Consider the following 10915-nt stretch of genomic DNA (forward strand, 5'->3'; position numbering starts at 1 on the left):
TATGAAATATGTTATAAAATATGTTATGAATATGTATGTTTGTAGGCTTGGGCATATGACCCATATGACTAACAAGACCCCAAATAGATTATGGGCATATGACCTACTTAGCTAGTAGGACCCCACTAATCTCATGGGCATATGACTTGTTTATTCTATGGGACCCCAAGTAATAATGGCCATTATAGTATGTGTATGATAAAGTGTTATGTTAAGTTTTTATGTTTCTTATGAAATTTACGTTTATGAACTATGTGTTAGATTTTCCTTGCTGGGCATTAGGCTAATTCCTTTTTGTTTTTATGTGCAGGAAAATAGCTATTAGTGGCGGTAAGGTTCGTGGATGCTTGGAGATTGTGTATCGATGGTGAATGGAGTCAAGGAGTCGAGAGTTCGATTTTCGAGGATGTAGTCTTGTTTTACCATTTTTATGGTTTTACATGTATTTTCCGCACTTTCTATGTAACTCCTTTATTTTAAATTATGTTTTGTTTTTAAGACAATGGGATCCCATATCCTTCTTGATATTTTTGTAAGTAACTCTTATTTTTACAAGTTACCTAATAAAATTATGGTATTTTCACAAATGTAAGTTTTAATAAGGATTGTATGTATAGTTTCGTTAATGGTCCAAAAGTCTAGAGTACTGGGTCATTACATGTGTACATATGCGGCCGTTGGACCACCACGGCCAAGGAGTTTCTCGGAGGAACTAGGGGGTTAACCCTATTTTTGCCGCTTAGGTCGGCGGGTTGTAAATTTTACACTGTAATGACCATTTTGTATTGTAAATAACTTGTAAACATTTTTATGGGCCCATTAAAAGTTTTATGTTTTAAATAAAATATATCCTTCCCTTTTTTATTAGTTTTTCACATTAACTTATTAATAACACCTAGATGCATGTTTATAACCAAAGAACTCGATTAGCGAGTTAAACATAGTTCAAAGCTCATAGTAACGGTCTTGGAGTAACCAGGGCGTTACATTTATATTTAGACTGGGGTGATTATTAAATAATAATACAACAAAATAAAATGAATATAAAAAAAAAAGATTGTAGATATGTTATTCCGATAATGATGTAGAGGACGAGTGAGTACTTGCTTATTTCCATATATTGGTTATATTTGCATCATAATTACTTTTATTAGTAAAATAATTTGGAATAATATATAAGTAATACAAATCTAATTTATTTATAAACTAGAAAATATAAATGCGCTTCGCATAGTGTTTTGCATAATCATTCATTTTTTTAAATAAATATTTTTATTAATTTAATTAATAATGTTCTTAATCAAATTAATATAATCACGTGTATATATGTTGATATTTTTAATTGTTAAGATATTTTGATTTTGAATTTGACATATCAAAATAATAAATCTTGAAGATAAATGTCAATTTATTTATGATTCATTTATTATTATAATTATTAAAAAATTAGTATTCCTAAATATTTTATTTAAATATAAATAAAAATATATTTATTTTAAATTTGAAATATCAAAACAATAAAAAGTTAAATATAAATGGAAAATTTTGAAGATAAATGTCAATCATATATGATTATTTATTATTATAGTTATTAAAAAATTAGTTATTTATAAATAAATTAAGATAAATTTTGAATTTGAAATATGAAACAATAAAAAGATAATCATGAAATGAAAACCTTGAAGATAAATGTGAATTTATATATGGTTGAATTATTATGGGCCTGTTCGGTAATAATTAAAAAAGTGATTATATATATTTTTTTAAAAAAAATTGGAAATATAATGCAAAAATACGTTCGGTAAGTTTTATTTGGTTTCTTATTTTTTTAAACTTTTAATAAAATTTTGAAAATAACTTTTATATACTTTCATTTTTTTTTAAAACAGTTTTCTTCTCTAACCTTCGCATCGCAGACCCTACTTTCTCCTCGGAGACTCCATTGTTGCAGACCCTACTTTCTCCTCAAAGACTCCATTGTTATCTACTCTACTATAATTCATGGCTACTTCAGGTATCATTTTATCCCCATTTTATCATCTCCATCATATGAACGACCCATTTTTTTCTCAATCTATTTCTCAGTAAGAATCTTCTCTCTCTAATATTTGATGTCTTGTATTTGCATTGTAAAGGTTCTTGGATCCATATAAAAATAGCATACTGACTAAATCAAAATCTTGGGGTTGGATTTTTCTAATAAGGTATGAATCTATTTATTATTTTTTAGGGATTAGGTTTTGTGCTACATATTAAGTGTTATTCTCATACTGATAATGATTGTCGAATCCTCAATAGTTTTGTAATGCTTTTTGATGGATCGAGAAATGGGATTGTGCTTTTACATGACTTGTTGCTTATAGGTCGATGATTCGTATGTGGGTCTCTTTAACTTGTTGATTTTTCTGATATGGGTTTGGATTGTTTTGCCTCATGATCATGACTTTCTTGGTTTAGTTGTTTTTGCTACTGGTTATTTGTTTTGTGTTGTGGGTTTTATGTGGGTTTGTTGAGGGCAATAAGGCTGATTGTTGCAATCTAAACTTGCTTGGTTCTGCTAAGAGAAATTTGTTGTTGAGCAATCTCTGTGTTTATGCACTTAAGGTGAGTATAGTTTTATTAGCATTAGTTCTAAAACAGATCAGTTGAGATGCATTAGTACCTATTACTCAACATGGTTTTCCGACTGTGTTAGAGCATAGAGCATAGAAACCTGAATAACAAAGTCGAAATAGAACTCATTGGGAGTTATTATTGAATGTTAATTGATAGAAACGACAAGCATACAAAACAGGAGCAAGCTTATGTTGAAACCATCCTTTTAATATTATTCCACTAATTCTGATTTTTCCATGTAATTCATTTCTTTAGTAATGTAATCCAATCCTCCTCAGTAAAGACGCCACTGCCTGACCAACCCTGTTGACACTAAGATATGTCAGTTTAGTTAACAGAGAAAACAAATGAATTATCACATAGAAATCAATTGTTTAAACTATAGAGCATGACATTCATCGAGTAGCTTGTAAACTATAGATATATATATAATAAATAATATACTATATATCATATCTACAGAGAATTGCCTATTTACATATATATATATATAGCTTGAATGTATAGTACTTATATATATTTCCTGGTGCACTCCCAACTTTGGTTTCATTATTTTTCATCTACTATGATTTATTTCTTCTATAAAGTATGTGGATTAGTTAATTTTAATAAAAAAAATACTTTATCAAGTGACAAGTTTTCTGATGGACTCATAGGGTGAATATATGTAAATTAATGAGGGGAGATCAATTGGAAGTTTTTGCCTAGTTATATGAGATGGGGTTTTAATCAACTGTAAGAATAAGTTATAGAGCTTGATCAATAAATGATATCGATCCTAGGAGATTACTATGAAGAAAGTACCTTGTTCTAGCTATAAGTAAATATATATATATATAGTTTTTGTGACAAGCTAGCCTTTTTCTTTTTCAGTCTAATGACAAGCACCTGGTTTAGTAATTCATCTGTTTCCTCCTCTTCCTCATCTCCTTCCAAAGCATCATCGATTGCATCAGCCATCACTTCAAATACTAACTCCATCTTCTCATTCTGCCTCTCAAACTCTTGCATAATTTATATATATATTCTCTGGTCTGAAGTCTGTCTAACTCTCTCTCTCTATATATATATATATGTATTTATGTGTATGCATATATGTAACAAAAAGGCTCTAGCTCAAGCTCAATATTGGAAGATATTGGAAGATAAAAGACTTTCAATATCAGACCACACATTGCATGCTTCTCATGAAATGAAAAAGAGTGATGATAAAAAGCCATATTTTACTTGCTGTCTCTGTCAAAAGTATTTGGAGATTAAAGAGATACGTAAAATAGTTAAAGGGTATATACACCCAAATATATATATATATATATTGCATATGTATAATATATAATGACTCATCATGACTCATCATGACTCATGATATATACACTACATCTGTACATGCATCATTATGAGTGCTTTGATAATAGTTCTTCTGTTGACTAGCTAGCTAGCTAGTAAATGTCAATATATATTTCTACGGCATATTGCATAGTAATTAGAATTATAATTGTAATTTCTACTTACACTATCTAATCACAAAAAGCATTTTATTGTCTGAATGGTCTAAGAGGCCCAATGTTTTGTCTTGTATATGAATCATTATTGTTTTGTCTTGTATTGTTAAAAAAAAAGAGCATGATTACTTGTATAGGATAATAAGTAGTGAGGACAAAAGGCAGGAAATATATGGCTCTAGTTGAGTCTTGAAGAATTGAGGTGAAATTTGTTGAATTAATTCTACAATGACTCAACATCACCTTTTGACAGTTGGGTCTAACTATTATGACAACTGTAAAAGTCAAACTTCTTATTCCAAAAGTTGGACAAGTATTATATTTAAGGCTTATCCCTTTCATTTTTGGGGGTGCACGATTCTAGAGTGAGAAACAAAGAGATTGAGTGTTCATTTGTACAGTGAGAGGGTCAATATTCTTGATTGTAGAGTGTGTATATTTTGTTCTCATATATATAAGAGCATTGTGGTGTTCTTCCAAACTGGATGTAGGTTCAAGATCGTTTTAGATATTGATCCGAATTAGTATAACTTGTCGTTTCTTTTATTTTCTGCTCTGTTTTGATTTCTGGTTTGTTTATTCAGTGACTATTTGGTATTTGTGATATTGCTTCTATGAGATTTATGTGCTGAGTGAATCTTGATGTTGTGAAACACAACACATTTCAATGCTCCATTCTCGAGTTAGACATAAATCTAGTTAACACAATTAGAGCATGAGCTATATCTAGTCACGGTATAACTTGCTTAACTAAGAGTCATTCTTCCCAATCTCTCTTACCTTATAATCTCTATACCAAGTAACTATTAGGCTTGAGTATTAGGCCATCTGGCTCTAGTACAACCTTAACTATATAATAAAGTTTTCTGAATAGGTTAATAAAATTAATTAGTGAGTTAATGTGCCATGAATTTAGTCTATTTTAACATTATTAGGACTTAGTTTTCGGATTTTATGTGCTTATTGAAAAATCATTATGCTTTGAATACATGTCAAGATTTAACAGTGGCACCCCTTTCCAGAAAGAATATCATAGGGCATTTACATCCATCAGTACATCAGGGCATTTACATTTAGGAATAGTCTTTGGTGTTGTTTTTGGATAGCAAATATATGGCATAAATCTAATTTCTTATTGTTGTTCTTGAAATGGTTATTTCTTTAGGAATAGTCTTATATTTGCATTTAGAATTCTTATTGAATCTTTAGGTCTTACCTAGATGGAAGGTGTTGATAATGAAGTTCTTATTATTGAGCATAATGATGAGGCTTCTGTTTGGACTCAAAAGCATGAAGAAATTTTCATTGAACTTATGGAAGAAGAAGTCTTAAAGGGAAATAAGAATACCACAACCTTTACCAAGCAATCATGGAAATATATAAAAGAAGAGCTTTGCGGACGAGCAAAAAGAAATTATAGTGATATGCAACTAAGGAACAAATACAATCAATTAAAGCAAAAGCATAAGGATTTTAAGTCTTTACTGAAAGAGACTGGTATGGGATACAATGCAGTGATTGGAGAAGTTAGTGCGACAGATGAAGTTTGGGATAAACTTATTCGGGTAAAAATGATTTAAAATGGATTTTATGCTTGATTTATTTTGATAGGTATTAGTACATTTTATCAATATAATTTCATTTCATGTAGGTTAACAAGTCTGCTAAAAGATTTAGAAAGAAATGTTGTAAGTTTTATGAGAAATTATGCACTATCTTTGGTGATACTACTGCAACTGGTTCCATTGCTCATCCTTCAACTCGAAGTCCTTCTAATGATGATGATGCAACGTCGATAAGTCCTTCTACTATGAATGAAGAAAGTGGTTTTGATGAGGATGGTAACAAAAGAAGAGGTAAATCAACAGCCACTTCGAACTCTCGATCAGTAAAAAGAGCAAAGTTCTCATCAGCTTTGGCAGATGCACTGGCAACATATAATGAAACTGCAAAGCGAAAGACAGAATTGATAGAGAGATCAATGACAACATCTACATCACATTACTTATTGGATGAGAGTGTTGAAGCTCTTAATCAAATTGATGGAATTAGTGGAGAAGTATACGCAAAAGCTATTGAGAAGTTTGAGAACGAGGTGTCCAGAGCATTGTTTCTAAAGATGCCAGAGCATAGAAGAATAGATTGGTTGCTGAATTTGAAGTGAAAAAGTTTAGACTTTGTTTAGCTATGAAACAAGATGACTTTATTTAGCTATTAACTTTAGTTTTGTTTAGCTTTTGACTGGATGACTTTGTTAAGCTATTGTCTGGATGACTTTATTAGCTATTGACTAGATGACTTTGTTTAGCTATTGACTGGATGACTTGTTAGATATTGACTGGATGACTTTGCTTAGCTATTGACTGGATGACTTGTTTTGCCTATTTTGTTTTATGGTTTGACTTTGACTTTGACTTTGGCTTTGACTTTGACTTTGAGTGTTTATATATTTTTATATATTGAATGTAAAATTTAAAAGTTTTTTCTACTATTAGGATAACATGTCTTTAAACGTTGCTCGGTTCAACAAGGATAATTTACTGGACGATTCAGATGATGAGTTTGGAGAGATTTTGCTATATTTTGCTTGCGAGGAATATAATCAATTATATCTATCTAAGCAACCTTGTAGAAATTCAGCTCTTTCAAGCCATGAATACGTTATGGAAGTGTTTCACGGGCATTGGAGTAGGTGTTATGATTTGTTCAGAATGAACAAAGATGTCTTCAAACTATTTTGTGGTGTTCTAAAAGAAATTTTTTTATTGAAGAACTCACGATATATGTCTGTTGAAGAACAAGTGGCTATGTTCTTATTTGTGATTGGCCATAATGAACGACATCGTGTGGTTGCTAAACGATTTCAGCACTCCATCTCAACCACATCTCATTATTTTAGGAAGGTTTTGAAGGCAATATGTCGTCTATCCAAAGAACTAATTACTCCACCTTCATTTGATGTAACTCCTCCACAAATTTGATTCGATCCAAGATACTATCCATTTTTTAAGGTACAAAAATTTGAATTATTATTTTTTCCTTTCTTTCAATATTCAATAAAAAAATCTAATAATTTATTTTGTATTTTAGAATTGTGTTGGAGCTATAGATGAGACTCATATTTCTGCGCATGTTCCAATTGATGAACAAATACCATATAGAGGTCGAAAAGTGGATACAACTCAGAACGTTATGTGTGTATGTTCATTTGACATGAAGTTCACATACGTTGTTCCTGGATGGGAAGGATCAGCTAATGATGCACGAATTCTTCTAGAATGTGCCACAAACCCAGATTATGGATTTCTAATGCCGCCCCAAGGTAAGTATTTATCAAACTTATTATGTTGATTGACATTATTTTATATAAATATCTATAAGTAAAAACTAACATGAATTATCGTTGGATTAGGAAAATATTATCTTGTTGATTCTGGCTATACAAACATGCCTGGTTTTCTTTCGCCATACCGAGAGGAAAGGTATCATTTGGGCCAGTACACAGATCTTAATCCCATAGGAAAAAAAGAGCTTTTCAATTATCGACACTCTTCCTTGAGAAATGTCATTGAGCAATGTTTCGGCGTGTTGAAGGCCCATTTTCCAATCCTAAAGCAAATGCCTTCATATGATCTAAGAATACAAAAGTACATTGTCATTGCTTGCTGTGGGATTCATAATTTTATAAGGACAAATGCAGAAGCAGATGTATATTTTGATGGAGGTGAAGGAAATTCTGAAGTACAGACCATTACTTTACAAAGCACGGATGGAACTTTGACTGATAGTGTAGAGTTCAGTATTTCTAGAACTCATATACGTGAAATGACTCATGTTCATGATGAAATTGCTGACCATATATGGAGAGCTAGTTGACGATAGTGAGATTGAGTAAAGACATTAGTTGATTGTTATGACTCGTTTAATACTTTACTGTAATGCCCCGGATTCCCTAATATGGTTTAATGGCTGGATTAGTAGGCCGGGAGGGCCATAATTGTTTAATTATGCCATTAAATGTGTTTATGAGAATTATATTATAATATGATGTTAAATGCATGCATGTGAGTCCACATTTGTTTACAGGGGTGTTTTGATAATTTGGCCCGTTGAGGGTATAATTGTATATTTGCTTGCATGTCAATGATGTATATTGTGAGACCACATTATAATGTGGATTGGTTTGAGTATTTCGGCATGAGACGATCTTTAAATATGATTTATCGGTTTGGTCATAACAAGCTTGAGCTCGGGGCTCGGGGTGAGTCTCGGGGTGGTTTTAATGATTAGAGCGTTACCGGGGATTTTAGGGTAACGAGATATGAACTATTGGAGTTTGAGATTATTGAGATTAGCGGGAATTGGGAAGCGTTAATTATGATTAACGGGATAAGTGGAAAGTACCAATTTTACCCTTGAAATGGCTTTAGAGGTTTTAAGTGACTTAAGGGTATTTTAGTCATTTGGAAGGATTTATGTTACCCTTTAGTTGGCTGTAGAAGGTTATAGATTTATACAGAGCAAAAATAGAGTTGTCTTCTTCCTTCCCGTACATCATCCTTCTCCATTTTCTTCTTTGGAGTTTTGAGCTCAAGGTGGGGTTTCAAGTTAGGAAATTCAAGGGTTGAGTTTGTGGTCTTGGTTCAGCTATTGAGGAAGGTTCAAATTTGGGTTTGAGGTGAGTTTTAGTCTTTAGTTTCTGGTTGTGCTCTGTTTTTCTTTTGGTTATTTAGCTTGTGAATTCTTGTTGGAAGTTTGGATTTGAAGAGGTTTTGATTGATGATAAGTTTGGGTTTTGATGAGGGTGAGTTATGGGTGATGTTTAGAGGTTAAAATGAGTGTTTGGATGAGGTTTGGAGCTGGTTAGAGGGCTTGGTTCCAAGGGAAAACGCAGGGGGAAAATTGGAGTTGCGAGCTGTCATTTTTGCTGGTCTGGGCTGGGCGCCGCGGCACGGCTGTGGTGCGCCGCGACCCTTGGCGTCTGGCAGAGAGGGCTGCCTCTGTTGGAGGGGCGCGCTGTGGCGCAGCAGGGGAGGGCCGCGACCCTTAGAGAAATTTTGGCCAGAATGATGCTTTTAGCTTGGGGATTCAAGCCTTAGGCCTCGGGGTTAAACCTAGTACCCGGTTGAGTAGTGTTTGATGTCTCGGAGGCTAGGTTATGGTTTGGGAACCCTCTGTTATCATTTTTATTGATGAATTCTATATTTTGGTTATGACCAGGTGACCGTCAATGAATTTAAAGGTTGATCGTTCTCAGGGGTCGTTCTTTTAATAACTTTCACTTGAACCAGAGGTAAGAAAACAGTGTATGGATACAGTTGCACCCTGTATATGTATATGACATGCATGGTTTGTTATTGAAGCATGTTGGTTGATGTATGTGAACATGGATTGCATATTAAATGCTAGTGAATGATTACTTGTCTATTGTACTGACTAGTCAGGGACCGACCCTAAAGTCGATGAACATGCATTGAATGGCTCTATGGCATTAATGCTGGACCGACCCTAAGGTCGAAGAACTTATAAGCGCTTGCCTGGTCTAAGACCAGATGTTCATAGCCAAGGCACATGGCTAAGGGACGCTGTCCATAGTTACGACTCTAGAGTCAGGAGGAAGGTTATGTTGGTGACCAATCACCATGCACCTATCCTGACTAAACTTATGAGAGAACCACTTATCAGTTAAGCCTTGGTGACCCTATCGTCACATGGCTAGAGGGAGCTGTACCCATATTTTGTGACTTTGGCTATTGTCACCTATTTGTTATGGACTGATAGTCCTGAATGGTTACTATGATCGTTGTTGATATTATGTCATGCTTTATTGTGTTTTCTTGCTGGGCTTTGGCTCATGGGTGCTATGTGGTGCAGGTAAAGGGAAAGAGAAGCTCACCCAACCCTGAGTGGAGAGCTTGGGCAATGTTGTGTACATATTGGGCCGCTTGACCACCACGGTCAGGGAGTTCTCAGAGGGACTAGGGGTTTACCTTATTTTTGCCGCTTAGGTCGACGGGGTTTGTAAATTTGAAACTGTAGCGACCTTTTTGTATTGTGAACAACTTGTAAACGTTTTCAAAGGCTCATGAGCAGTTTATTTACTTAATGAAATGTATCCTAAAGACTTTTATGAGATAGAATTGAATACAACCAACGAAATATAGCTGGGGAAATAGAAAAAAAATATATAAAATTATTATTTCCCCTACAATACCCTATCTTGGTGGGTCGTACGAAGCCGTCAAGAAAAACTGCTTACACTCAATATCGGTGGGCCCGCCAAGATTGAAGCCTATCTCAACGGGCTAAGTCCGTCGAAATTGCTCCACAAGACGTCAAAAATTATCCAATCTTGGCGCGCGATAATGTGCCCACCAAGATTGGATGCCCAATCTCGGCGAGCGAAAACTGTCGAGAATGAACACATGTTCAATCTCGGCACTCAGGTTCTCGACAGGCTTGACCCGTCGAGATTGCACAATCTCGGTGGGTCCGACCCATCGAGAAATGCCCATTTTTTAGTAGTGACATATATAACGAATGTAAAAATTAAAGATGTGATGCAATGCATAACATGACTTACATGCTATAGTTTGCAAAATGTGTATACCCATTTGACCCTAAAGATCAAGGTCAAAAAACAAAGCTTATGATATGAATTCTTCACTAGGGAAGGCTATTACAACTATCATTATGAAGAGGATATACCGTAAACAACATGAAGATGATGATATGTTCTATTCTTAAAATTTAACTTGCATCTTCTTCATGTTAGTTTCATAATAATTTAGAAAGAA

At 33.8% G+C, this 10915-nt stretch overlaps 2 protein-coding genes and 1 long non-coding RNA gene across 3 annotated transcripts; 2 read left to right on the forward strand and 1 right to left on the reverse strand.

The window, feature by feature from the left end:
* Nucleotides 1–2729: 2729 nt before the first annotated feature.
* Nucleotides 2730–3864, reverse strand: LOC133783852 (uncharacterized). The gene is made up of 2 exons (XR_009870990.1): nucleotides 3505–3864; nucleotides 2730–2919 (listed from the first exon to the last, which is right to left on the reverse strand). It is a non-coding gene; the product is annotated as an uncharacterized LOC133783852 (long non-coding RNA).
* A 1087-nt stretch (nucleotides 3865–4951) lies between these two features.
* On the forward strand, nucleotides 4952–6473 carry LOC133783853 (L10-interacting MYB domain-containing protein-like). The gene is made up of 2 exons (XM_062223467.1): nucleotides 4952–5683; nucleotides 5770–6473. Exons 1-2 carry the CDS (start codon nucleotides 5339–5341, stop codon nucleotides 6280–6282), a joined length of 858 nt encoding a protein of 285 aa, XP_062079451.1. The 5' UTR covers nucleotides 4952–5338; the 3' UTR covers nucleotides 6283–6473.
* Nucleotides 6474–6627: 154 nt separating this feature from the next.
* On the forward strand, nucleotides 6628–8047 carry LOC133783855 (uncharacterized). Its single transcript, XM_062223468.1, has 3 exons — nucleotides 6628–7129; nucleotides 7209–7440; nucleotides 7531–8047. Exons 2-3 carry the CDS (start codon nucleotides 7311–7313, stop codon nucleotides 7992–7994), a joined length of 594 nt encoding a protein of 197 aa, XP_062079452.1. The 5' UTR covers nucleotides 6628–7129; nucleotides 7209–7310; the 3' UTR covers nucleotides 7995–8047.
* Nucleotides 8048–10915: the final 2868 nt, after the last annotated feature.

The sequence above is a fragment of the Humulus lupulus genome, chromosome 6 (genome assembly GCF_963169125.1).
Source record: "Humulus lupulus chromosome 6, drHumLupu1.1, whole genome shotgun sequence".
In the NCBI taxonomy this organism is placed as follows: Eukaryota; Viridiplantae; Streptophyta; class Magnoliopsida; order Rosales; family Cannabaceae; genus Humulus; species Humulus lupulus.

Bases quoted from the DNA above. Each gene is read 5' to 3' on its own strand.
- LOC133783853 (XM_062223467.1), top strand. From the start codon at position 5,339: ATGGAAGGTGTTGATAATGAAGTTCTTATTATTGAGCATAATGATGAG. The intron at 5,684-5,769 runs GTAAAAATGATT...CATTTCATGTAG, and splicing joins TTTGGGATAAACTTATTCGG to GTTAACAAGTCTGCTAAAAG.
- LOC133783855 (XM_062223468.1), top strand. From the start codon at position 7,311: ATGTGTGTATGTTCATTTGACATGAAGTTCACATACGTTGTTCCTGGA. The intron at 7,441-7,530 runs GTAAGTATTTAT...TCGTTGGATTAG, and splicing joins ATTTCTAATGCCGCCCCAAG to GAAAATATTATCTTGTTGAT.